Source organism: Nomascus leucogenys, chromosome X (genome assembly GCF_006542625.1).
Source record: "Nomascus leucogenys isolate Asia chromosome X, Asia_NLE_v1, whole genome shotgun sequence".
Lineage (NCBI taxonomy): Eukaryota > Metazoa > Chordata > Mammalia > Primates > Hylobatidae > Nomascus > Nomascus leucogenys.
Genome location: NC_044406.1, coordinates 33,018,597 through 33,042,353, shown reverse-complemented (window position 1 = coordinate 33,042,353; position 23,757 = coordinate 33,018,597). Strand labels below are relative to the sequence as shown.

Genomic DNA, 23,757 nt, shown 5'->3' with positions numbered 1-23,757 from the left:
CCCCTGTACTGCTTGTCAGAGAAAAATCTAAGTCTTTGCTTATATTTACTTAAGTAACCTCTGGCAGATTCCTTTAGCACTAGAATTCATTGGTGGCAGCCCAGGGCCAGAGTACATTGGATTGGGAATCTGAAGGCATGGCTTCTAGTCCTGAACCCACCACCACCTAATCCTGTCACCTCAGACTTGTTTCTCCTTTCTCTGAGCCTCAGTATCCCCATTTGTAAAATAGATATAATAATGCCTTCAAAGAACGGTATGGGAAAGGGGTAGAGAAATAAAGTGAAGTTTCTCAATTACCTCCAAACAATGTGTAATTACAACCTGGATGAAATCTTAACAATCCAAACAGCAGGAACACATGTTCAACATTTTACAAGACACTTTTCACATCCTATGTCACAATGAAGTCTTCCACTTAAAACTCTTATGAGAGACTACAGTTAAGCCCATTCCGCAGACCAGAAAACTGAGGGTCAGGAGAACTTTGCCCACAATGTCTGCAGCAGGGGGAAACATGAACTACATAGTCTAGTTCCTGACCTTCTCCCTCTCAGCAAACCAGGTAAAATGGCCATGAGCCCAAACACAAAGAGTATTCTCTTAGAGCCAGAGGTGGCACTCTAGGCTGCCTCCTCTGGCAGGTGGCAGGTACAGGTGACCTGGCCTTGCATTTCCTAGTTTAGGAAGAAATCCCTGCTCCTGATGCCTCCCTTTCTCTCATTACCTAGGAGATTCCTGAGGAGCCAAAGCTACATGACCACCTAAATGCTGCAAATCTGTTTTCTTTCCCAGAATGACTGACCTGGCATTGAAAAGCATCTGTATACGTGGGGGTAATCTCAGCATGACTTTGACCAACCTGACTCCATGAGAGTGTCTTCTCTTGGCTCCTTTTTTGGGCCTTTTCTGTCTATAGCTACTCCAATAGGAGTCAGGTCCAATTGTCGGCAGGAATTGAATCCAGCTTAGGGACAATGATGATGCAACTTTATGCATGGAGAAAAGTGTATCTTCAAAACATTTTCTCAACTCTTAGCCTAGCTGAGCCTTTCCATCATCTAAGGGCAATACTGGATGTTTTATAAATAAAGCAAGTAAGACTCAGACAGCAGAGGGGAACGTGACTGAGACACACTGTAAGAGGCAGAGTAGCAACTGAAACTCATGTTTCTTGACCTCAAAGCCAAAGCTGAGAAATGGGCATGAGGGCTGTTATAGTTAATAGTAACCCAACTGAGGCTCTGAGGATACTGCTCCCAGGCAAGCCTGGTATTCCCCAGCTACCTGTCCCCCTGCTTCCCACCCTTCACTCAGACCCAACCTAGGGCCCTGTCTTTCCAGCTTCAGCCTTAGGTACCAAGGACCACAAAGGCTTCCCCAGGACACCATGACCTGGTTTCCAGCTTGAGGAACTCTAAAAATAGCAGGTCTTCATTAGTGGGGCCAGATGACCCAAGCTGCTGTCCCTAGGGGCTAGGTTGTGGTCATTAAGGATGTGGCTGGTCTCAGGCCACCACTAACCCAGGAGAGGATGGGCCACTGCCCAAAGGGATCTCCCACTTATGCATCCTACCACTTCCCCTCACACCCTAACACCCACAATTTAGATATCTTTGCTCTAGTCCAGATTGTTTTTTTATTCCCAAGAAAGATGAACTTTAATATTCAGTGACTTTAGGCCTTCTGTGACATTGCTTCATAACCATATCACTCCACAATAGTTTGTAAGTGAACTGGGGGATGAATGAGCAGGCTCAAGCTTTCTGCATTGATCAGTCCCAATTTGCGTTTTCCATTCTTCTGCATCTGCCTGTTAACTCACATCTGAGGGCTCTGCTCTGAACCCTGTTTACCTTACAGAGCCTGCTACAAAACATGCCATCTTGAACATCCATTTTATTACTGAGCTTACTGCCCTCTCAAGTCTAATTTCAAGCCAGAGCAAACTTATGGAGGCCCACCAGCTGGGACCAGTACCCTGGCATGCCCACTTAGAAAAAAGTGACAGCTGGCTGGCCCTAAGGGAAGGATGTGTTCTGCATCAAAATATGTCCCACAGGGCTGTGTGGAACATGTGGATATGTCTCATAGGTGTGTTCAAGTGTGACTCAACACTCAAGTGTGGAGTGTTGTTTGCCCAAGTATGTCTTTAGGAGTGTGTATCTCAGGTATAGGAGTGCATGTCCTGGGTAAGAGTATATCTGAGAGTGCATCTCAGCATGCCCCATATGTATGTGGGTGCACAATTGTGCCTTATATGCATCCATGTGCATTCACACATGCAGATGTGTACAAGCATCCCTCATGTGTGTTCTTGTGTGTGTATCCTGCCTGTGTTGAGAATGTGCAAGTGTGAATATTCCTCCCATGTTTAACTGAATGTGTGTTCCAAGTGTGTTAATGTGAAAATGTGTTCCAGCTGTGTGTCCCATGTGTGTCCCAAATACATCCCATGTGTCTGAGTATGTGTAAATGTGCATCGCATATGATCTATCATATATGTGTATGTGAAGGTACGGGCATAGAGCATGGATAGACAGCAAAGCTGAACCAATTTTCTTCCCCATCGATTTGTTTCTAACAGCTTTCCTTCAAGTCTGGGTCAATCTGCTCTTAAGCAGGACAAAAGACCTGGGTTCAAATTTCATCTCTGTCACTTTCTGAATGTGGTAATAACAGGTGCTTTTCCCAAGAGGCTTAGCCACCCTTCATTCATCTAAAGAGACTCACAAATGTAAGGCAAATTAGCCATTGGCTGACTAGAGATAATAGGCAAAGATCACGGACAAATTCTGAGACTCTGGGCAAGTTCCTGCCTCTCCTTAGACCTCAGTCTCCCCAGTAGTACACTGAAGGAACGAGCTCAATGCATGGGTTCCTCTCGCTGTTACCCAGTCACTTCTCAGCTTAAGTACTATGAACAAACTCTGCTTGCTCCCCGCAACACCACAAAGAATCAGTGTGTAGATATGTGCATGTGGATTAGCACCTGCAGATGTCTCATCCCAGCTAGGCCCCCTCTAACCCTCAGCAAGCTATTGGTTGTCTCCCTATTCTTGTGATTCCACACTCATTTTCCCAGTGGCCTGAACTAACTGGAGTAAAAGGAATGGCACACAATCTCCACCAAAGCCCAGGCAAAATGACATGTAGTTTATCCAAATATTTCTTCCCCATCCTTTGGGATGACCATAGAAACTGGTAATGGTAAAGAGCCTGCTTTTAGGATCAAGGCCTAGTCTTTAAGAACATGGCCAGATAAACCCACAAAGAGAAAACATCCAAAATAAGTAGGTCACAAAAGACTACAGAATCTGGGGCCATTTTTCTTCATTTTGAAAGGCCTCTCATGTATCCCTGGACAATATGATATCCAGATGGATTTATTGTAGATCCAGTAGACGCACCAAAGTACCAATTAATGGTTCAGTGCCAACCTATCCAATTATCCAGTAGCATCTGCCTACTTCTTTCTTCTATCTCGATTAACTTTTGTAAAAATGCTTAGAGCCAGGTGTGGTGGCTCACTCCTGTAATCCCAGCATTTTGGGAGGCTGAGGTGGGTGGATCACTTGAGGTCAGGAATTCGAGACTAGCCTGGCCACCATGGCAAAACCCCGTCTCTACTAAAAATACAAAAATTAGCTGGGCATGGTGGCGTGCAGGAGAATTGCTTGAACCTGGGAGGCGGAGGTTGCAGTGAGCTGAGATTGAACCACTGCACTCCAGCCTGGGAGACAGAGCAAGACTCCATCTCAAAAAATAAACAAACAAACAACAACAACAAAATACTTAGACAGAAGCAAACTACAGAAGGAATCTTAATAAATGGCTTGCCTAGAGACACTTGGTACTGGTGAATTGATAATACTTAACCCTATATGCTATGTTCTTCCTAGCACACCACTGACTTTAAGAAGCAGTACTGACCTGAGTCAATCAAAGCAATTCTCTGAGCTTCAATTTCCTTAGCCATAAAATTGGGAAAATAATCTTGGCTTTGGCCACCTAATAGTGTAATGGAGAAAAGAACATGTGTCAGGAGCTTAAGACTATACAATAGTCTTTATCTTCTTGTCCTGCCCCCAGATCAGTGAGATGTTTCCAAACAAAATAATGCAAGTATAAGTGAAGAGCGTCGATTTGTTCTACACAGCTCATTGGGCAAGAACCTGCAATTTCTAAAACAATTTTTGATCACATCATGAAAACCCAGTAATCTATCACAAATCCTAGCCAAGGATCTAGGGGCCAAGAATTGTTTTTTAATTGCCATGTGCCTAAGTGGTTTATGGCTTGATGGACTTAAGAAGGTGCTAAATAAAAACACAATTAATTTTGGCTTTCTTCCAAGTTCCTCTTTTAACTTTGCAGGAGATGAGGAGAGAGAAAGTTAGTCTGCTCTTCATAGCAACATGTGTGTGACTGCATGGGAAACGGAGCTTGGGATAAACAAAAGAAAGCTTATTTAAAAACAACCACAACAACAAAAATCAAAAAACAAAACAGCTTTCCACCAAGCACCCAAGACATGGGCCAGGTCACAGGGCCTTTCTTCTTCCAAGGGAGAGAAGTAAAAAGAGTCCTCCAAAAATGACAGAGAGAAATGAGGGACAGAGACAACGGGATTTGTTCAAGGTCACACAGCAAATGACTTCACATTTGCACCTCCTTTTTACTCATGTGTACATCTTCCATTCAACCAAATCTTTATAGAGGGCTTACTGAGTTTCAGGCCTCCACTGGGGCAGTCACCCACAGTTCTGCCTGAACTGAAAAACAACAAACTCCTAGTTCTGTGACACTTTGCTTTCCATCACACCACACAGGTTTCCCAAACAACCCTTGAAAGACCACAGTGGCTTGCACATCTTGTAGGTCCAGGAATTCACATCCTTGCCAGGCAATGTTCTAATTCCAGCACTACTACAGATGTACTACATTTCCTTGGGCAAGTCCTTTTCTTCTCTGGGCCTAGTTCCCCAGCTTCCACAATGAGGAGATTAGAATCAGGACAGCTCCAGCACCTATTTTTCTAGAAAATATAGCTGTCTGCAGTGACTTTAAGTGGCACTATAATTTCCAGTGCTGAAGCCCAGAAGGCCAGGCTGGGAGCAGCTATGTGACAATAAGTCTTTGAACATTCTTTTTCTCACCTGTGAAATGGAGATAATCTCTGCCCTACCCACTTCATAGGGCCACAGAGAAAATCAAGTGAGACGATGTACAAAACCCACTGAAAAGTGTAAGACTATTCAAGAGGAGTAGTTAAGAATCAAGTGAGTATCCACTAGCCCCAGTTGCTTTCCTCTTAATCCAAGTAGAGTGTAAGTCTTCCCATGCAGTTCAGTCTAAATTTACAAGACATGAACCTCAGCTGGTTGCATGCCCCAAAGGAAATTAATAAATCCCTCAACTCCCTTTGGGTCCTAAGCACAAAGCAGTCTCATCATTTCGCATTTGTTCTGAGCCCTCCTGCCATGCAGGGCTTATCAGAGTCCCTCCTAGAGATGCCTAGCTCCTCCTCTGCCTCTATCCCAATGCCAAGGCACCTACTCCCCAGCCTTCTTGCCATCCTGCACAATTCACAGAGGGAGGAGGGAGAGAGTGGGTGGAGGAGAGGCTGTGGGAGGTTCAGCTAAAAGTAGCTACTGCCTTTAGGCACCACACTCTGAGGGGGTGGGGGGTGGGCTCTTAGTACATCCTTCCTGCAGCCAGCTGGGCACGGAGGTGCATGGCTTTCCTTTCTCTAATGAAGGCAGGCAGGCGGAGAAATCAGCTGCCAAAGCCATTCCCAGAGCTGGCTATGGATGTGCAGTGCTGGCCTCCTCTGGGCCCTGAGGGTAGATGGCCACTCACAGGGCTGCATCTACTGCTCTGCCTCAGGAGAGCTAATGTGGTCTTCAGGAGACTCTGTGTTCCCCTCATCCCCATCTTATTCCCTAGAACTCCAAGGACTACTAACAGGCCTGCTCCCCCTCCAGGAGGTTACATAAAGCTCTTGTTCTCCCAGCCTCTCGTCAGCTTGCTTTCTCCAATCAAACCTGAAAGAGCATTCAGGTCTCTGATCCAGCCAAGGGAGCATAGAGCCAGAAACCTATAGGGGAGGTAGCAAGTTACAGCAGGCAAGAGCCCTATCTAAAGAATCAGAATCCCAGAACCATCACTGCAACCTTGGACCCATCCCTTTCCCCTCCTGTGCCTTAGTTTTCTCACTTGTAAAAAAAGGAGTGGGGGCAGTGTGTCATACTAGGCACTTTAATATCTGCCCCTAAGTGATTCTCTGTAAATCCTGGCCACTTAAATGAAATACCCACTCCCATCACACAACTCCATCCAAGGATGCTCTGTCTCCCCAAGCACTATGGCTGGGCTTGGCAGAACCATCTCCACTCTTCTAATTCCAGTTCCCCTAGTGACCAAAATCTGCATAGGCAAGATGGTTGCCTGGAACTTTAGACTCTGTCCTCCATACCTGCCCCATGCCCATTTCAACCAGACCAGCTGTGCTTTTTCCTGTTTTATATAGAAGCTTCTGGCTAACATTCCATTTGAGAACATGGTTCTTCTACTGAAACCACTCTCATTTTAGTGACGTGGAAACTGACGCCTCAGTGGGAAGGGCCTTGATCAGGATCCGGCAGCAAGGTAGGTACAGAGCCAGGGCTTAATCCTAGGGCTCCTAAGGCCTTTTCTTGTTTTTTCTCCTACTGCAAGTCTGCCTTCCATATGCTATCCTTCTGCCATGCATGTACAACTTTCCTTCTTCTCTGCTACCAACACTCAACCTTGGTGCTCAAAGAACAATGCCCAATTCCCATCAGGGGCCTGGAACTAGCACATAAGAGTGATAAGGGCAAGAGAAAAACTGGCCTGAACACATCCCTTTTTTCTTCCTCTACATTGCCCCTTTTGCTCCTTTCTTCAAAGCTTCCTCCTGAATACTGCTCTGTCAGTAAAACCCCTTTAATTCTCAGAGTCATGACTGCATCCTGACCACAGAGTCCACTATGCAGGCTATACCAGGAGCACTGCAGGATGTGGTATCAAGAAGCCTAGGTTCTAGGTCACTAGAACTACCACTACCACTAGTCACTACCACTACCTGTGTGACATTGAGTAAGCTGCTTAATCTCTATGAGCCTCACTTTCTTAACTACTTTTAGGTTTGAGGAAGAAGCCCATGAAATACACAGGAAACCTTATTTGTTGAAATTATTATTAATAGAAGTAGTATTATTAACCAAGTGAATGGCTACTTAAAATACTGCAGGAAGGGGCTCTGAGCTGTCAAAGCAATCCATCTTTTTCAGACCTATGAGACTGGTATTATATCTATGAGAGGCAATTCTCAATTATCCATATGACATATCTCTTTAATAAACAGAATCCCAAACTGGCATACCCTTGCTACTCAATTCACTGTACCACTTCCTTCCCCGTTTGGCAGCCAGTGCGTGTTCATACAGTCTCCTTTCCTGCTTGGCGGCCAGTGTGTGCTCAAAGAATACAACCTAAGTTCACTTGTTCTAAAAGAAACCTAAGCCAAGAATAATTAAGAAGGCAAAACTGCTATCCTTAAAACCATTCTGTGTATTCTAAACCTGCTAAAATGGATCTCTGGATTACCTGCTAGATTTAAATAATATCTGTACTCATGTTGATCATTAATATTAATCACAAAATAAGCACATATTGTTGGAGCTAGAAGAAATCTTTCAAGTCATCAAATCCACCTATCCTTATTTTGCTGATGAAGAAAACCAAATTTCAGAGGAGAGAGGTAATTTGCCTGAGGTTACTAGCAAATGAGCAGAATCTTCCCCATCATTATAGCAAATGTGTAGGAACTGAAATTTTTTTTATTCCTGAAGGGTTCAAACCATCTCACAGCTGATTATTTTAAATACAATTAGGTCTCCAGACTACTCATTCCCAAGGGTTGATTCCTCCTTTTTAGAGTGAGCACAAGCCCCTGGGACTTATCGAGGCTCCCACAGTCCTAGAATAAAATTTCACCATCTGTGGAGCTTGCCTAGTCACATGTGTGATAAGTCAGACAGGCTGAGCTAACATTTCCTATGAAGCATTCCACAGCAGTCATTCTCACCCCTGGCTGAACATTCCCATCACCTCAGGGAACTTTTAGAAAAATATTGATGCCAGGAAACCACTACGACCAACTCAATCAGATCTCTCCCAAAGATTCTAGGAATTGTTGTTACTCTTAATATTCCAGGTGATTCCAATGTGCAGCCAGTGCTGAGAACTACTGGGTTAATGGAAACAATTAAGCAAAACAACAAGAGAAACATACACAAAGAGTTTCCGGAACTCTTTGAGCACAAAATATATTCTGTTTTAAAGCTAAATCCATTATATCCTGCTTTTTCAAAGAGGAGAAAGTAATACACAGAAACTACAGTTGTAGTACTGACCCTCAGTCAAATTCTGAACCCAGTTTAGAAATATTTGCATTGTAGGCACAGAAAGAAAACAAGAAGCTCTAGAGCCTGCAACCAGATTTACCATGAGTAAGAGGCCAAGTAACTTATACTCCTTTTTCTGATGGGGCTATCAGTTTGGCAGATGCTTGCTATGAACCTAGAATATCTTGATGCCCACAAAGCATACAACAAATCTATCATGCTATGTTATTCACATTAACACCCTGGTAGGATAAATGCTGGCACAGCCAGGTGCAGTCTGCACTGGTTGACCAGATACATACAAAAATAACAAGTCCCAACTACAAGAGGGGCTCTGGTGAGGTGACAGAAGAGCTAGCATTAATCATATCATAGTAAACGTTTCTTTGAATCAACAACTCAAGTGATATTTATTCAGTGTTCAAATAATGCAACACTAGAAGAGGCTGCTAACCTGTTTTGTGACATGAAGAAAAAAATAAAAACCTCCCAAAGGCTAGAACAATAGTCCAACCAAACAAATGGAATTGAACTGATGCAGTGCTAGAAGGGACTGCTAATTTGTAGCACAGCATGAAGAAAAAAATTTTAAAATCCACAGAAAGCTAAAATAATGGACCAACATATCAAGATAAAATGTAGCAAGTATGGTTCAAAAAACCCTAAAGTGGCCAACTTCACAAGAGAGTAGAGGACTGGACTAGTCAGGAAAGGGTTTGGACCTACATGCTCAAAAGGCTAACTCTTAACCCTGGCTGCACATTTGAATCACCTTAGGGAACTTTAAATTAAAAAATAAATAAATAAAGCTCCCTGGGATCTAGCCCATGAAAATTAAATCAGAATCTCTCAGATAGGGGACCTGGCATGGGTATTTAAAAAAAAGCTTCCCAAGTGATCTGAATGTTCAATGAGGGTTGAGAATCAGTAGAAGGCTGCATTATTAGACATTTCACAGACAAAACAAAGTTCTTTTGCACTTGATCTCAGTCAGGTGGCACCTAGAGTAGCATGAACAGTTCTAGGCAGCACATTTTTAAAGAAATATAGAAAAATAAGTATGCTTCAAAGAGAAGAACAATTGTATTAAAATTACAGTTCCTTCAAAACATTCTGTATTTTAGGCTTCAGCAATTCACACTGGCCTTTCACCTTGAAGATCCCAAATAGTGAGTTTTCATAAAACTAAATAGAACTCTGATGCATATTCAAGACAAAAAGGCATTTTATAGAATGAAAATTCTGAGCAAAAGTGCTATACAAATGAAAGTTATTAAAAATGTGAGTAGCTGAGGAAGCTAGTATGACTTCAGGGATGACTCCCAAATCTCCCTTCTTTCTTTTCTTTCCTTTTCTTTTTTTTTCTTTTTTTTTGGGGGGGGGGCGGATGGACTCTCGCTCTGTCACCCAGGCTGGAGTGCAGTGGCACGATCTCGGCTCACTGCATCCTCCGCCTCCTGGGTTCAAGCGATTCTCCTGCCTCAGCCTCCCAAATATCTGGACTACAGGCGCATGCCACCACACCCGGCTAATTTTTGTATTTTTAGTAGAGACAGGGTTTCACCATGTTGGCCAGGCTGGACTCGAAATCCTGACCCCAGGTGATCCACCGGCCTCAGCCTCCCAAAGTGCTGGGATTATAGGGGTGAGCCACCGCGTCAGGCCCTCCCTCCCTACATTCAACATCACACTAGCTAGGAATGACCAACTCTGACTCTCCTCTCTATTTGAAAGGCAGACCCACTCCCATCCCAACAATCTTGCTGACCTTTACTTTCCTCATCTGTAAAACTGGGAATTACAATCATCTCTACCCACTTCACAAGGCTGACGTGATGCTCAAGTTAGAAAGGATGTGAAATTCCTTCGTAAACTCTATAGGCCCATGCACTGATAAGGAGTTATTAGTATTGTCATTACTGGAATGCTTCCTGAGCCTTCTCTCCCCTCTATGTTCTTCCACTTCTAGTTTTTCCTCTTTGTACTTTGGTGCTAGAGCAAAGTACAATAAACTAAATACAGAGCTAGATCCACCTAAGACAGAAGGAGACACTCTGGGCAGATACTGGAGAAGCTAAACTTTCATCAAGGATTCTTGGAAAGCCAGAGACTCAGTTGGCCTAGAACAAGTTGCAGAGCTGGAAATAAGAGCTAGAGAGTCCAAGATTCCCCTCCTCCATCCCATTTCTTGGGGCAAAGCCACTGGAGCAAGATCCAGATGCCTTGTAGGAGGTCTTCTGAGGAGGCAGTTATTTTGGGAGAAAAGGCTCAATTCTTACATCCCTGCCCAGAGCAAGCACTCTGCAGGCCAAGGGACCAGAAGCTGAGATGGCAGACAAAGGCTAAAGAGGAAGACATGCTTTGTTACCATCCTTCAAACCACCAGACTGTGCCCTCTGGTTGCTCTCAATCTGGGCCTTACCTCAAGGGCAGAAGAGCACCTCACCTACAGCCTTGTTGGGATCTTTCAGCTCCCTAGTAGCTGAATCACACACACACCGGTGGGTGAGAGTCTCTGAGCCAGGGTCCAAGCCCTGTTTACCAGAGCCATTATCAAACTTGCTCTTTCAACTTGTCCAGCCTCCCCCATCAGAAACTACTACACAAAAACCACAGAAAGAAAAATTCCCAAATTCTATAAAGCTAGGCTGATCAGGATTCCCCAAGCCACAGACAAAATTGGGGCACACTGCACAAGCACACTGCAGGTTCTGACAGATGGAGGCTGTCTCAATGGAAGAAGAATGCTGTTCAGTTTGTTCCCACCAAGATATCACTTCACCCCCTCCCCGATGCAGCCAAAAGTTAGGGTGAAAAAAATTGTTTTTTCAGGGCCTGCAGAGCTTCTGGCACTAAAGCTAGGCAGTAAAATGGCACAGTTAATCTTAAGGAGATGGGACTGACTAGAAAGGAATTTGAAACCAGGAGTTTTCTAATAAATAATCTCATAGCTGGATGAGGCTAGGCTCTACATGTCTGCTGTGGACGAGTTTCTGAGGCATTTGCAGGAAATTGGGATTCTGTTCTTTCTTTGTTCCCTCCCCAAAAGCATCTCTCCAAGTACCGCTAGGCTCTAGTCCCTTTTTTCAAGAGTTATTGGTGCCTGGGCCTTTAAAGGGTGGGCTCTGGAGCTCAGTGGGTGCTCAGTGATACAGGGGTTGCTAGGATACCAGTAGAGGGCATTTTCTTTAATTCTTTGATGGGGATCCAGGAGCCAAAATCCCTAAGCTGGGATTTTGCCCTCCTACATAGCAAAAGCTTATCCTCTACTCAAAGGGGCCAGAGAGGAGGGAAGGGAATGGAGGAGCTTTATTGGAAAAAGTTGGGACAAATCAGAGAGGAAAAGTTCTCTTCTCTTTTTTACTTCTCACCCATTTACAGTGGGGAGGTGGGAGGAGGAGGTGGTGTCAGGGGTAGGAAGAAAGGAAGAAGGAGAAAGATTAAGAGAGAAGGCAGAGGAGGAAGGAAAAAAGAAGACAAGTCAAAATGCATAGGGTTCCGCTTCTCTGGGCTGCATTTCTCATTTTCTCCCACTCTTTTCTCTTTTTGCTAGAGAAAAATATCCTCACAAGTCTGAAGGAGAAATGCCAAACCTTTAGGATTCACACAAGTAAAAAGTCACACTGCTACCTTTTGTTCTCCACTCTCAAATTCCCTTCTGGTTGCTAGATGGTGGCCTGCCATCTGGCTAGCAACATCCCTTTATTTGCCTGGAGACAATTTTAAAAGCGCTAACCCATTTCAACAGCTAAATTACTAATGGAAGGGCTCATTCAAGACATCTCCTTAGCCTGAGGGGTTTTAGGTGGTGAAAAGAGGACTGGCATGGGTGATACCCATCCATCCCAGCATTTGTGAAATCCTTATAGGTCCTAGCACAAGGAGGCTATTCAGAACTGTGGAACTCAATACTGCCTTTCTTCATTCCTACCACCACACCCCGCATCCACACTCAGGAGTGTGCTCCCCCCTACACACCCCCATGAACATACTGCCACACACCCTACACACACACACACATTCCCAGAGGCTTTCTGCCAAAGGTCTGTCAGGCTCACAGAGGAGAAGGCATTTTGTGACACTACTTAAGTCATAAATCTAGATCAAAGATTAGTCTCAGAGACCCCTTCTCCCCTTGGGGGAAAAAAAGTCAAAAAGCATTCCCTTATTGCTGTCCCAGTTTCCTTCCCAAATAACTAGGCAAAAAAAATCCCTTCCCTTAAACTTGTTATCCAGGCTCTAGCACCAGATATCCTTCCCCTCCTCCCATCACCCTTTGATTAACATTTTGTTTTCCTTTTCACTTGTCTTTCCAGCTCATCCCCCCCACCCCACCCCCAACTTCAAGTGTCTAGGGGTCATAAAATCATAAAATGCAAGAACTTAGAGGTCACCTAGTGGAGCCATCAAAAAATGCCAATGTTACTGGGAATCCCAAACCTACCGAGGAGGAAAAAAATTGTCCAAGGTCAAACAGCTGCTGAATGGAAAAAACAAAAAACAAAACAAAAAGAAAACAGGTCTGCAGCTGCCCAGCATAGAGCCATTCCCCACTCTCCAACACTGTATCAAAACAAAGTGCCCAGACAAGATATAAGCTTACTTTAAATAATACACTGAAGCTAAGGGGAAAAAAAAAACTCACTAAATTATCTTTGCAAAGAAATACGTTCTCAGTTCCATCCAGGGGCTCTCCACAAACGGACCAAAGAGTAATTAATAAGAATCAATGCCAGCAGACCTCCCAGATCATGTTTACACCATGGTACTAATCTCACAAAAACCTCAGCTTCTCACCCACACCAAGTCAAGGATAGCATGCTTTGAGGCCCAAAACCCCCTCTGACGCCATTAAATAATACTCTCTGGGTCCTGTGGCCAAGACAATTTCAAAGGCCCCCTTCACAGCCCCTCTCCTTTCATAATCATTTCCAAAGAGACTGAACAACCGGACATGGAACTTGACAGCATAATGCCAGCAGATTTGCACATCAGACATGAACAGCCACCCACATGGGTGGAGGGGGAGCATGTGTGTAGATGTGTATGTGCCCTGATTCACTGCTATAATACATGAGCCATAAATGGCATTATTTCAAGCCAGGTAAGCAATGTAATGGGGAAGGCCTGCCTACATTAACAGGGGAGAAAGAAAACCAAAACGCAAAAAAATAAGTATTATACAGACTGGCATGAGAGACATTTTTTTTTTCCTGGCTCTGCCAAGAGCTTTCTCAGAGGAAACAGAAATATAGAAATAATAGCAATAGCAATAATAACAGAAACCACCACCACCATCGGATACACACAAGCAGTCATATCTCAAACTGGAATGTTGCTTCTAGCTCATGTTTTCCATGCTCTCATCCCTTTCCATCTAGACGTTTTTGGGTTTTGGTGGTCAAATTTAGCACCAAAATTTGATAACTCTTAATTTAGCACATTACAGACTTTCAGTTTGTTACGGGAATGTTTCAATTACAGAGACCTCCGATCTTAAAGTAACAAACAGGGGAGCAAACAATAGCATCACCACTTTCTCATCAGTCTTATCAAGTTATATTTAAAATGCAGTTCAAGAACATCATTGCAAACGAGATTATCCCAAAGGAGCCATATCCAAATACTATTATTCCCAAGGTGGATAAAGAGCTGGTTTTTCTTTCTTGCAGGGTTTTTTTTTTTTTTTTTTTTTTGATGAGACAGACAAAATCCCCAAACTCAAATCCAGGGGTACAATCTTTGGGAAAGAGAGCCCAAATAGCTCCTGTCAAAGTCCTCTCTTGCCAGTTCAAAAAATCAGAGAATGCTTTCACATACTATTTCATTATTCCAAGGAAATTGACATTTTAAATATCTTAAAGCTTTAAGGTTCAAGAAGTGTTTTAAATGTGGCTTCTTTCAAAATTGAAAATTGTGAACCCTGGAGAGCAAACTGAGATTCAAAGGACACAGTCACCAACTGCCAGCACAACACACCCGTGTCACTTCCCAAATTCTTGCTTCTCCTTAGAGACTAAAGAAGCATTTTCCCTAAATCCATTCCTCGCATCGATTATTTTCCCTCTAAATATCCAGTGCAAAGACTGTCTTTCCTACGATGTTAAATATTCATCATGCTCTTCCACAAACCCTTTTCCCCTCAAACAAACCCAAATGCACTCCTGATGGCAAGAGAGAAATTTTTGACTAAAATTCCCTGATGGAGTTTAAAGGTAGTCTTCAAGGAAATGAGTTAAGACACCACAGACAGCAAAGCCACTGTTTAAGGACGCAGAGCTTGCTCCATGAACGCCACATAGATTAAAAATGCACACACGCATGCACACTTAAATAGAAAGCATTTCTTCATCAACAATTTCACTCAAGCAATAGGCAACTATACGCGCAGGCATTCTTAAAAGACAAGACACGACAAAAGATTTAGGGAGAGATAATATACCAACGTCATACATATCACAGCGAGGCCATGTTGAAGCTCAAAACGTTTTCCCCCCTGAGTAAGAAAGCTTGTTCTTTCTCTCTCTTTCCCTGTCTCTGTCTGTGATTTTTTTTTTTCTCGGTGGCTCTCGGGATGAAATCAAAGCGAGAGTTCGCGACAGCTCAGGTGGCTGGACTCCATTCAGCGCGTTCCCAGGAAAAACATGAGTATGACATTGACAAGCAGGAGGACTACAATCACGGCAAAAACGACTACAGTTTGCACATCCAGGGTCATGGTGCAATGCAGAACACTGTAGTGTTCCAGGTGGGGGGCCGGCAGATTGGGAGATGTCAGTCTCTGTTCTGTCAGACTGTCCATACAGCCACCATGCTAGAAAGGAGAGGAGGAAGTAGGGTGGTTAGGGAAGGGCTGGGTTTGGCGCCCGAGTTTAGTCGGGGGAGGGGAGGGGGATGGGGACGGGGTGCTTGGTTCCCCCCTTCTCAGGATTGGGCTGATCTTTTGTCCCTAGCTGAGAAATCTTAGCTTGCGCTGAAGTCGGCAGAGTCCAGCATTCTCTCTCGGGCGCCACGGGAAAGGCAAAATCCTATCTTTCAAAGGGAAAGGCGGGGGGAACCTGTGAGTGGTTCTCCGGCGCCTGCTCAGTCTGTCCGGGCGTGCGTCCGTCCGCCTGCCTGGCTACCGGTCAGTCTCAGTCTCCCCTACTCCCTTTACTTCGCTCGTTTTCCTAAGCTTGCTCGCTCTCTTCGCTGGGCTCCCGGCTGCCAGACACTCGTTCGATCCCTGCCTTGCTGGCCCTATCCCTCTTCTCTCCCCATCCCCCGCTCAGCCCATAGGCTGCCTTTTTATTCACCGAGCGTCTGCGGGCGCTTGCGTGAGGCGCGGCCAGAGCCACTGACATACCCGCCGACCAATAACAGATGCCGCAGTAGCACGTTCGCTGCCCAGGGGCGGGACTTGCGCTGGCGTGCTAGCCGCGACCGCCAATCAGAGGGCTCAAGGCTCCCAAGCAAGCTCGCTCTCCCCAGACCGGCGAGAGTCACCAGCCATCAGTTCTGGTTTGGGGGTGGGGAGCTTCTTGGGGGCGGATAGAGGGGGTATATAAAGAGATGGGGAGGAAAAGGACTGGGAAAGAGGGAGGGAAGGGACCCAATAGGATGCAGGGGGAGGAGATCATGTGAAGAGGGAGAAAAAGAAGAAAAGACCAGGAGGAAGGAGAAGAGAGGGAAGATAATGAAGAAAGAGAATTGTGGGGAAAGGCAGAAAAAAGGATGGGGAGGAGAAAGAAGGAATGAGGGGAAAAAGGATAGGTATCTGTGGAGAATGTATGTGTCTAGCAGCCACTTTGTTTGGAGCCTGGGCCAAGGAGGAAGCAAAGGTGCTTTTGGCCACTGCCTAAGAATTTACAGGCAACTCACAATTAGCTATAAAAAGCCAACAAACCAGTGTTGTGGACAGAATCACAGGGACACACGACAGAATTTCCAAAATCCAATTCTATTTGGCTTTCCCTGATACCACTGCCCTTACCTGGTTAGATTTCCTTTCTTAATTATAGTTTCTTCAGACTAGGACAGTTATCTTGCACTTTTCCAGCATTCTGGGTACTATGAAGGGAAGCCAGCATAGGGTTAAACATTCGCCACGGAAAATCCTCTATAGAACTTGCAATCTGCTTGTAATCATTGCCCTGCTCTGTGACCTGGTATCTGGAGCTAAGGGGGGAAAAGCCATGGAGTGGAGACCAGAAGGTTTCAAATTTACTCTCAGCCCTTCCTCAAACTTGCTGTATGACTTTTGGGCAATTCCCTTTTCTTCTCAGAGGTCTGTCTTCTGTCTCCCTCCTGTCAATGAGGACTTAGACTTATCTGAGAATTCAGTTAAACCTCAAAACACTCACCTCAGAAAAAAACAATTTCAGTGGTTCCCTGGGCCTTCAAACCAAGGATTCCCTTATACAGGAGATCTCTCAGAGCCTTTTTGCTCTTATAGGATTATATGATTAAACAGATAGGTATATACCTAAGAAAAATGAAAACACACCCACACAAAAACTTATACATGAATGCTTATAACAGCATTATTCACAATAGCCAGAAGATGGAAACAATTCAAATGTCCAACAACTGATGAATGGGTAAACATAATGTGGTATATCCATACAATGAAGTATTATTTAACCACAAAAAGGAATGAAGTACTGATACATGCTACAACATAGATGAGCTTTGAAAACATGCTAAGTGAAAGACGTGAGAAAAAGGCTTTTGTATGATTCCATTTATAGAAAATGTCCATATAGTTAGGGTAAATACGGTTTCATGATGCTTTTGTTTCAGTTATATATAAATATAAATGTACTGACCTGTAATGTGAAATGTGTTTCTTATAGCAAGTAATAGTCAAAACGGTTTGAAAACTACTCTTCTAGATTATGTTGAGACAGATACTGGTGATCAGGACAGTACCATAATATAAGCAACTACAATCTTTCCCCTAGCCTTTGAAAGTTCAGTCTTATCCTGTCTCTATTTCCTCACTATCTTTTGACCCCTCAACCCACTGCATCCTGGCTTTACCCTCATTGTCCTATAGAAAACTGAAACCTCTTGTGAATAGAAAAAAAAAACAACCAACTTGTTACTAAATCTCATGGCCAAGTTTCAATCTTTACCTTTCCTAACTTTTCTCCCATTTGACTCCACTGATGCCTTCCTCAACCCTGAAATGCTCCTTTTCCTTGGGAACACCATCCACATGACCTATATGTTTATGCTGTCTTCACTTCCTGCATGGGTTCTTCTTCATCCAGTCATTAATGCCATGATTTCTGAGTTCTGATCGCAGTCCCCTTTTCTTCTCATTCTGCATTTGCACTGAATGGGCTCATCTATTTCCAAGGCTCGAACTACCATCTATATTGCACATTGATGCACCTCCTTTCAACAAAATTACACCACCACTGGGGAACAAAACAGACACAGGACCTTGCTTGCATGTAAGCAGAGAGCTGCTGATGACTCCAAGATAGCTCTCCTGGACCCCAGAAGTGAAGGTTCTACTGCTTTCTGGATATCTCCTCCTTAGTATCTCACAAGCATATCAAACTTAAAAAGTCCCAAATTGAAGTCATCTCCTCCCACTCTTGCTGGTTTCCTTCTTCCCCTGAGTCCTTTGTCTCTTGGGAATGGCAGTCACACACTGAACTAGCCAGAAACCAAGAAAGTATCTACAAGTTTTTTCTCTCCCTCACCTCACTGATGGCCAATAAGTCTTTTAGTTCTGTTGATCCTCTTCCTCCTTAATCTCTCTCATTTGTCCCTTTCTCTCTCCCTGCTGTCACTACTTTTAATCAGTTCCTCATCATCTCTGATCCATCACAATTCATTACCAGTTATCTTATGCTACTCTCCCTCCCCAATTAAGCTTCTACTCTTCTGCCCAAATTCTCTCCTCAAAAGCAGTTTTGCTCTTGTCAGTCTTGTGGTAGATACTCTGGATTGGTTTTTAAGGATCCACTCCTTCTAGCCCGCCTTCCTATACTGCTGAAAAGCTAAAAACCAAAAAAAAAAAAAAAAGAAAAAGAAAAAAAAAACTACAGCAACAATAAACTGGCATTTCCAAGATTCCTTTGCAGCCAGCGTTCTGGATATGACATAGTGATGCCAATCATATGCACATGCACAGTATTTAGAAGGAGATGGTTGGTGAGGCAGAAGTCATGTCTCTGTTACTTCTGTTGGAAAGCACAATGGTGAAAGTGTTGGGTTTTGTGTGTGTGTGTGTGTGTTACCGTAGGTTCCAGTGTCTAGCCATTGGCTTTGTGCATTCTGAGAGACAGAGAATGGGACTTTTTTTTTTTTGTCACTGAGGATCTGGTAGGCATAGTGATACTCTAGCCAACAGATGGTTAGAGCTGTGGCAGCTTCCTTATTCCTAAATTGCAGACAAGGCAGCATGCTCCTAGAGCCCCTGACACCTCATCTTCCTGCTTGTCAGACAGAGCAGCTACCCTGACATTGTTCTTGGAGGCATAACCTAAAGCTTGCCCCTCCAGCCCTCCCACCAGTTTTGTAAGCACTTTATTTTCTATATTAAAACTCCTTCTGCTGAAAAGAACTACAGTGGTTTATTTTTGCAGCTGAAACCTGACTTATATAACGCCTCTGTTCAAAGGCCTTCAATAGCTCCTCGGCGCATTTAAGGCAAATTCTGTAGTGTGGCATAAAATTTCCTGCCAATCTGATGCCCTTTGGCCTCTGTATCCTCAGCTCTTACCAGTGCCCTCTCATTCTCTATTCTCTAGCTACATAGGGCCTACAGTAGTTCTCATAACTCACGAGGTTCTCTTGCCTCAGGGCCTATATAAACTGCTGCTTTATTTTTCCAGCTCCCCATCTCAAAGCTCAGCTGAGGTGCCACCACCTCCAGAAGGCTTTCTCTAATGTTCTCTTCCTCAACAATATTCTGAATGATAGTCCTCTCCCATAGGATCCTATGTTTAGCCCTCTTGAAACATTTATTAAGCTGTATTGTATTTTTTTCTTGTTTGTATCCTTTACTGGAATGTGAAGCTAGGAGGGCAGAGACCATGACTGTCTTGTTCACTGCTTTCTCCCTTTGTGCCCAGCGCAGTGCCTGACACTTAGCAGGTGCTTCATAACAAACACCTATTGTATGCATGAATGTCTCCTTCATCCACCGGTCTCCACTCAAAGACTCATATCTTCCAACCACAGAAGGCAAGACCTGATGGAACCACAGAGAAAAATCTAAGCCCTTATATTCCAGGTTCACAGAGAAGGGAAGCAACTTGTCTAAGATTATACAGCTAATTGCTGGCAGAGTGGGAACCAAAGCCTTTGTATCTTAAGTCTCAAAAGTACTTTTGAGAGATTTCAGACCCTGGAACATGGTATTTGATACCAGCCCTGTCCATATGTGGGTAGCTTTCTGAGTTATGTGGCCAATCAACTTTGCTCACAATTTTTTTTTAATGGAGGAGTCCTCTACATTTGGAGTAGCAATACCCCTCCCCAGATCTATCCCTTCTTGCTGACAAGTCTCAAGGAATTAGATAATCTCTTGGTCTAGCACAACTCCAGTTCCATCCTGCCATCCCTTCTGCAACATCCCCACTAATTGGTTATCCAGTCTCAGCTCCAACACCTACAATGATGGGACAGTTCCTCCCTCCCAAGACAGCCCCTTCATCTTTGAGACAATCTCAGATGGTAGAAAGTTCTTCCATCTCTTTGAGCCAGATATTGTCACTACTTCTACCACAGCCAGGGCTGAGGAGCTAATCACTCCGTGAAAGGGTCTGGGATAATAATGCCCTCAAATTCACACTAGTTCTCAGGTCTGAAAGGCAATTCAATAGATTATGATAATGATAGTTAACACTTACAAACTGCTTACTCTGTGTCAGGCACTGTTTGAAGCCCTGTACATGCATAAACTCTTTTAATCCTCACAACAACTCTATGAGGTAGGTACTATTATTGTCCTTATTTTATAGATGAGGAAACTTAGGCAGAATGAAGTTAAATAACTTGCCTAAGGTCACATGGATAGTAAGATATGGAGCGCAGATGTAAACTCAAATTGTCTAGCTCTAGAGTCTGCTATTAAACACTATTCTATATAAATGCCAATAGGTGACACATGTCCCATCTTTCAATAACATCTGACATGATGTCTCCTAGGTCACAGGGATAAACTGTTTCAGTGTCTTGATCTGGGCCTCAGTGGCCTACCTATCAAACCCAAGATCCCTAGTTCTCAAACCTTTTCCTTCTGTCAGGGAAAAAAAAAATTCCTGGTTGTCCTTTGCTTCTCATGTTTTGCATAGCTCCCAAAGACCCACTTCTGCCAGGAAGCACTCCCAGGCAAAGTTCCATTGTTTTTTGTCCTGATCCCCGCTGCTGCTTACTTCCCATCCAACCCCTACCCTAGCTTCCTCATAGTCCCTCATGCTTGCTACAGTCTACAGATACTGAATCCTGTCTGTTTATTGTCTTAGCTACTGATACGACTAGATCCTCTTGCATGTTCATGGGTATCATCTCTATTTAAGACAGGCTGCCCCCTAAGGACAAAAACTCCTGTTTAGTTCAATTATTCAGCACAGAAGTCAGTACTCCTCCAAAATCAGTTCAATTCAATAAGCCCTTATTCTGACAGCTAAGGGATACAGAGTGGATCTCAGGGATTTTACAGTTTAGTGGGAGAGCTAATCAGTGATGCACATAATTTCAATGTCATACAGTAAGTATCCCAAGCACAATCAGGTAATGAATAAAGTTGTTGATGATTACAGAACAAATAAATAATTTTATGTTCAAAAGAGAAAAAGAGATCATCTCCTCCCAACCTCCCTGTGTAGGTATCCTCTCTACAGTATATGAAAGATGAGGGGGAGGAGGAGAAGGAAACACCTACTCACCTACTTTGGACCCACATGGTGCTAGGCCTTTTAACATACTATTTTACTTAATTATCCCTAGAAGTTTGAGAAGAAGAAATTGTTATCATTATTTTAAAAGAGTAACTATACCTGAGAGTGTTTACATCATTTGCCCATAACCATACAAGTTTGAGGAAGCAGTAGCAGGATTTGAATTGAGATCCCTTTCCAGTGCCACTCTTTTCTTTAACTATCTCTGGTAAGTTTTTCAAGCAGCTGCTGGAGTCTTTTCAGTAATAGGAAACTCATTCTGAAGTATCTGAGGCCATTATTCATTTTTAACTGAAATTCACTCTTATGGCTTCTGCCCATTTGTTAGAGTGCTACCCTCTGGGCCATGAAAAAAAAAAAAAGCTGAGTCCTGCTAAGCAATAGAAGGCAGAAGACATCTATTGTGGGTTCAAACCCTAATTTCTCCTAAGCAACCCCTCTGCATGCACATGCACACACACACACACACACACACACACACACACACACTTTCCATAAAGAGATATATTACCATTTCTTTAAGCTCTTCCATTTGTGACATGGTTTGCAGTCCCCTCCCCAGGCTCATTGCTCTTCAGTATATCTAATCATTCAGAACACATATCCAGGTGGCAATGACAATGAGAAGTAGACAGGGACTGTCACCTCCCTTATTTTGAACACTGGTCGTCCTGTTAATGCACCCTTAGGAAAAATTATCTGTCCTCACATTCACATAAAATGGCTTATGCTCAGGGATGCTGATGTGTCCCCACAATGCCTTGAAAAGTTCGTACAAATTGAGAAGAGCAGTGGATAAGAAGTTAAAACTCAGATGTAAGTCCAGCCTCTGCTTCTTGATAGCTGTGTGACCTCAAACAAGTCTCTTGTCTTCCCAAAAGCTCAAACGGCTGACTTATTTTTAGTGGTAGATTTTTAAAAGCACTGGTAGTTTTAAATCTTCAACAGCCTTCAGCCTTGCCAAAGGTGTGGCAGGCATACCCTTGGTCTCAGGTGGTAACCTGCACAAATGACCATGGGTGATTAGCTTAAGTTGAATAACTGGGTTGCATAAAATTGTGTGGTGGAGAGTAGAATTTTAGGGAGAAAATCAAACATAGGATTAAAAATCTGACTCTGCCTGAAGACTTTTTATTTTTTGTCATTTGTTTAGCTATTTCACTTCCTCAAAGAATATTTCCCTCACAACCCTCTCTAAGATTACACCACATCATTCTCTACCCCCTTATGCTGCTTTTCTCTCATAGCCCTTATCACTACCTAAAATATTATATATTTTTATTGTTTATTGATTTATTGTCTCCTTTATAAAATGTAAGCTCCATGAAAGCACATTGCTTTGTTCATATCTGTATCTTCAGCATCTAAAATAGTGCTTAGCACTCAATAAATATATTTTTAATGACTGAATAACTAAATTAATGAATGAATGAGTGAATGAAGAGCAAGGCATAGCCCTGAGGACTTGCAATGTAAAATGTAAAGGAAGTCTTGTTATGGAAAGTATTCTCTGCTACAGCCTGAGAAAACCAATCTTCACCCTTCTCCCACCCCAAGGGCCTTCATTAGTAAGTACTCCTCCAAAAGGTACTATAAAGATTACAGTTTGAGAATTTCAAGATCTCTTTAGTTTTCTGTTCTCTGATGACATAGTTGCCACCCTAAACCACCACCCAGAAACCTTTCCCTCAAGAAAAACTGCCTATACCACCCTCCTGTGGCTAATGACTGAATAAATACCTGAGTAAATACCCAGGAAACAGCAGTTTCCTTCTGTTCCTTCACATGAATCTATTTTGGGCCTATTTCACGTTTATTTTAGGCCTCTTTCAGTTCTATTTCAAGCAAGCTAGTAGGCCAGACCATCTGGCTCTACTCAGGGTAGAGAGAGAACTGGTTGGAAAAGAGCAGCAAAGGTCTAAAAGCCCCTTTAGAGGAAGTACAATGGTTTTCTGTCAAGCTCAGGATCTTTCTGGGGCAGCTAAAGTCAATCATGCATCAGTTCAAGACTGTGGTGGGGAGTGAACATTTCTCTCAGTATCAGAACCCAGTGTTTACTTGTAGAGCCTAATCTCCTGGATAATTCCACTCCTGAGCCTCATAACTCATTCATTCAGCTAAGCCCCTCTGACCTCCATGTCCAGGTGTATTTGTTTACAAGCTTTATTTGAACTGCAAGCCATTGGACATTTGGGACACTAATCACTCATCATCAAATTAAGCATGGAGCTTTGCTTATAAGAGGTACTCAACAAGAATCACATAGATAAGCAGGTAGGTGGGCAGGTAAGTAGTCAAGATATGGTAATATGTTGAAATTGCAAAACAAGAAAGGAGGCGAGTATAGCTGGGGAGTTTGTAAGAGGCTAGATTATATGTCGGAGGGAGAATAAGGAATTCACTTTGAGGAACTGTATTTTCTG

General features: G+C 43.4%; 1 protein-coding gene across 9 annotated transcripts in view; it reads right to left on the bottom strand.

Moving 5' to 3' along the window:
• Positions 1-23,757, bottom strand: part of ARHGEF9 (Cdc42 guanine nucleotide exchange factor 9) — a 152,523-nt gene that overhangs the window by 105,374 nt on the left and 23,392 nt on the right. For 2 of the 9 annotated variants that reach the window (XM_003281138.2, XM_030806661.1), the window contains exon 1: positions 14,875-15,719. The exons of 3 other annotated variants lie outside the window; for them this stretch is intronic. In XM_003281138.2, the coding sequence (XP_003281186.1) occupies positions 14,875-14,883 (9 nt within the window). In that variant the 5' untranslated portion in view covers positions 14,884-15,719. Of the gene's footprint in view, positions 1-14,874; positions 15,720-23,757 lie in introns of those variants that run through there. 4 more of the 9 variants (XM_030806657.1, XM_030806662.1, XM_030806658.1 and 1 more) reach the window with 2 other exon arrangements.